General features: G+C 34.5%; 1 protein-coding gene across 1 annotated transcript; it reads left to right on the top strand.

The window, feature by feature from the left end:
• Positions 1-3126, top strand: camk2n1b (calcium/calmodulin-dependent protein kinase II inhibitor 1b). The gene is made up of 2 exons (XM_048179234.1): positions 1-482; positions 1921-3126. Exons 1-2 carry the CDS (start codon positions 314-316, stop codon positions 1989-1991), a joined length of 240 nt encoding a protein of 79 aa, XP_048035191.1. The 5' UTR covers positions 1-313; the 3' UTR covers positions 1992-3126.
• Positions 3127-3550: the final 424 nt, after the last annotated feature.

Genomic DNA, 3550 nt, shown 5'->3' with positions numbered 1-3550 from the left:
CCACTGCAGGCAGCCGTGTGCGGGTGGAGGGAGGGGGATGGAGCTTCGCGTGCAGCCGGAGCATTGAGTCTGAGTGACGTCTCTCTGCTCTCTGAGGATCCGTGTGTTTGTGCATCGCGCTCCTGTTTTGCATCTACATCAGTTTTTCCGAATGACTTCTGCTCATCGCCTGTAAGAAACTGAAAGTGACTCCCATAGTATGAAGGTAAAATAAAGCAGAATCGTAGATTCTCGCGCGCCGTTCGCTTCCAGAGCCCTCTCTCGTTAGTTATCGATTGTCTTCTTATCCCGATCGATTATTGTGAACGGAATCATGTCAGAAGTGCTGCCTTACGAAGAGAACATCTCTCCTTACGGTGATGATGGAGATGAAGAGCAGATATCCCTGACCTGTCGCCTGCAGAACAACAGCAGTAACTTCTTCAGTTCTGCGCAGAACAAACGCGCTCCGAAACTCGGACAGATCGGGCGCAGCAAGAGAGGTGAGAAAACCACTTATTTGCGTTGTGTCGTAGCTGAAATAAAATAAAAGTGCGTTTTATACTCTTAAAAGATATATTAATGTTGTGATATCCAACAAACTACATAAATAGCTAATTAATGTGCCGACCTAATGCTTCGTTTCCACTCATTACCTTTAATATAATTCCGATGACTTAAATATGCACATTTGTGGCATCACGTGATGATGTCAGCGTGATGCGTTTGTTTTTACTTGCCTGCCTGTTCATAATGAGATTTCATCTAATGGCATATTCTTTTTGTTGTTTGCTGATGGCTAATTGACAATAGAAACTTTTTCGTTCTTACATATAAAAGTATATATAATATAGGTAACACTTTACAATCAGGTCTCATTTGTTAACATTCGTTAATAACTAACATGAACTAACATTGAGTAATAGCCTACATTTGTTACAGCAGGCTATTAATATTTGTTAATGTTAGTTAATGAAAATACTGCCTTTAATTGTTTGTTCATGTTAGTTCACAGTGCTTTTACTAATGTTAACAAATACAACTTTTGATTTTAATAACTAATGTTAACTAATGAAACATTAATGTAAGTGTTACCATATATATATATATATATATATATATATATATATATATATATATATATATATATATATATATAAAATCCTTACTGTAAGTGTTATCATATATATATATATATATATATATATATATATATATATATATATATATTATTATTGAAGAACAGTCCAGATCGCAGCTATCAAGCTTCAAAAAGAACAACAACAACAACAACAACAAAAAAAACATTTTCCGGACAATTCATCTATTAAAAAGATATTAAATAAGTGTAAAGCTGACTGAAATGTAAGTCATTATTCACTGATAATGTTCTTGAAGCTCTAAAGTCTCAGACATAAAAAAAAAAGTTAAAAATGGGATAAAATATATTGGCAGCTGTTTTTTTTTTTTTTTTTTTTTGGAGCTTGACAGACATGAACTGTTGTTTTATGAAAAATATATTTTATTTTACTTTATTTTGTTTCATTTCTATTTTATTTCACAGATTTTTTTTTTTTTAATATATATGGGTTTTTCACAATTTTTAATCACCATTTAACTTTGTGTAGTTTAATTAATTAGTCTTGCAGTGTGACAAAATTTATTTTTAAAAGTACAAATATTATATTTCATATTAATCTATCCAGTATTATCAGGTCAAAACGGCATGCATAATTTTTATAATAAAATTACAAAAAAAAAAAAATGTTTAAAATAGCTTAAAATAAATGTTAGCATGTATTTATTTACATTAATTTCTTTTTGTGTGTGTGCGTTCTTCTGCAGTCTGACTGCCCTATTCTTGTCAATAAAACTAAAGTCTTGTCATTTTTCCAAGGGTAGCATGTTTGACCCCAGTGCCTCATGTGATTTCTCTTTCAGTTGTCATAGAAGATGACAGAATTGATGAAGTTCTGAACAACACAGCAGAGAAGTCATCGGCGGGAGTGTAACGCTCAAGGACGATGTTAAAGCGGCAGGAAATCGTGGGTTATGTGCATTCCGCATCAAAAGCACTTTGCAGTCCCTCTTAATATGGGTTGAATTTCACGGTGCGGCAGCAGGCGAGGAGAGAGTCCCTGCTGCGGGCATCCAAACGGAGGAAGCGGGGCTCTATCTGCTTTCTCTCTTTAAGGGCATGTTTCATATCCCTTCTTATAAAGTGACATCTTACACTGGACATACAAGTCCTATGTTGTTTAAAATACATGTGGAGTTGGTCTGTAGTGGTCCAGATTCAGTTTATATTGTGAGAGGAATGCATTGATATCAATCACAAGCACAAATATGACAACATTCGTTCATTATTTTGCCGTGAGACTGAGCACTTGTTTCTCCGAATCTTTTTTGTGCACAATGAAACTTTAAATATCCTAATTATGATCTCCTGGATACATTTTGTGTTCTTTTGCAGAGATGACGGACTGAGAAAATGTTTTTTTTATAGGATGAGAAAAGAAAGACTACTTTTTTAAAGCAATTTTTTCATGTTGCATATTGTAATTTTTTTGATGTGGCTGCAAACTGCCTGCTTAGCCTGAGTTCAAAAGCTTATTTTTATATCAAGGAGTTATTTCTGAAGAGGAAAAAAAAGCTTATTTGGGTAATAGTCGTAGCACTTTCAAACGTGGTTGTCAGCTAAATGGATTTTGATCACTTTTGTGCCAAAAGTTTGCAAAATATGCCAGTCGACTTGTGTTTCCGTTCACCTGAGTAATGTGAAGTTTTCCAGGCCTGCCTCTCATATATGTTTCAGGGCTTTTCTAACTGCTTTTTTTTGTTTGTTTTTTTGCATGAGACAGGCACAAACGCCTCCTGTGGCAGTGAATTACTATTATATTTACAGTATTGTTACTTTGAATGACGAACCTCAGACTCTTGAATATTGTGTATGTTGCACTTCTCTATAATGTTACACAGGGCTATATTTGCAATGAAATGTATGACCAATAAAATGTGATTACATAACAGAACTCTAAAACCCTAACTGTACGCTATGTGAAGTTTTCTTTGTTGTTTTATCAAATGTAAGGTGACACTTTTCTAAAACAAATGCTTTCCAATTAAAACAGGCCTGTTCAGATATAACATTCAGAGTTGTTTTTGATCACAAAGCTGTCAGGTCAATAATGAGGAATGCATTCAGTTGTTTAACCAAAAGGATGTGCTGAAAATTGCTGTTTTTACTTCCAATATCGGTTAAAAAGCTGTTGGTATCCACAGAGAATATTTTTTTGATTCACTCCTTAAAGGTAGGTAGGCAGTTTGTTTTATAAACATTTTTTTGTTTTACTGGTTGAAACTCTTTTCACATCCTGATAGCAATCAATGACAGAAGTGGTCTAAATATTAAAACATGTACATATATCTTCTGTCAAAGTCTCCGAACCGAAAAATGTTTAATCTGAATGCAATGATACAATGCCCTACCTGCCCTGTCAACATGTATTTCCATACCTGCTCGCGCAGACATCACACTATTCAGAGTTGTAGACAGACGTCAGTCACAGAG

This window comes from Megalobrama amblycephala, linkage group LG24, assembly GCF_018812025.1.
Source record: "Megalobrama amblycephala isolate DHTTF-2021 linkage group LG24, ASM1881202v1, whole genome shotgun sequence".
In the NCBI taxonomy this organism is placed as follows: domain Eukaryota; kingdom Metazoa; phylum Chordata; class Actinopteri; order Cypriniformes; family Xenocyprididae; genus Megalobrama; species Megalobrama amblycephala.
Note: the sequence above shows the minus strand (reverse complement) of the source record. Positions and strands in the feature narration are given on the sequence as shown.

What these genes read in the sequence shown, in the direction of transcription:
- camk2n1b (XM_048179234.1), top strand. Translation starts at nt 314, where the DNA reads ATGTCAGAAGTGCTGCCTTACGAAGAGAACATCTCTCCTTACGGTGAT. An exon ending in GATCGGGCGCAGCAAGAGAG is followed by an intron (nt 483 to 1,920) that starts GTGAGAAAACCA and finishes TTTCTCTTTCAG; the next exon opens with TTGTCATAGAAGATGACAGA.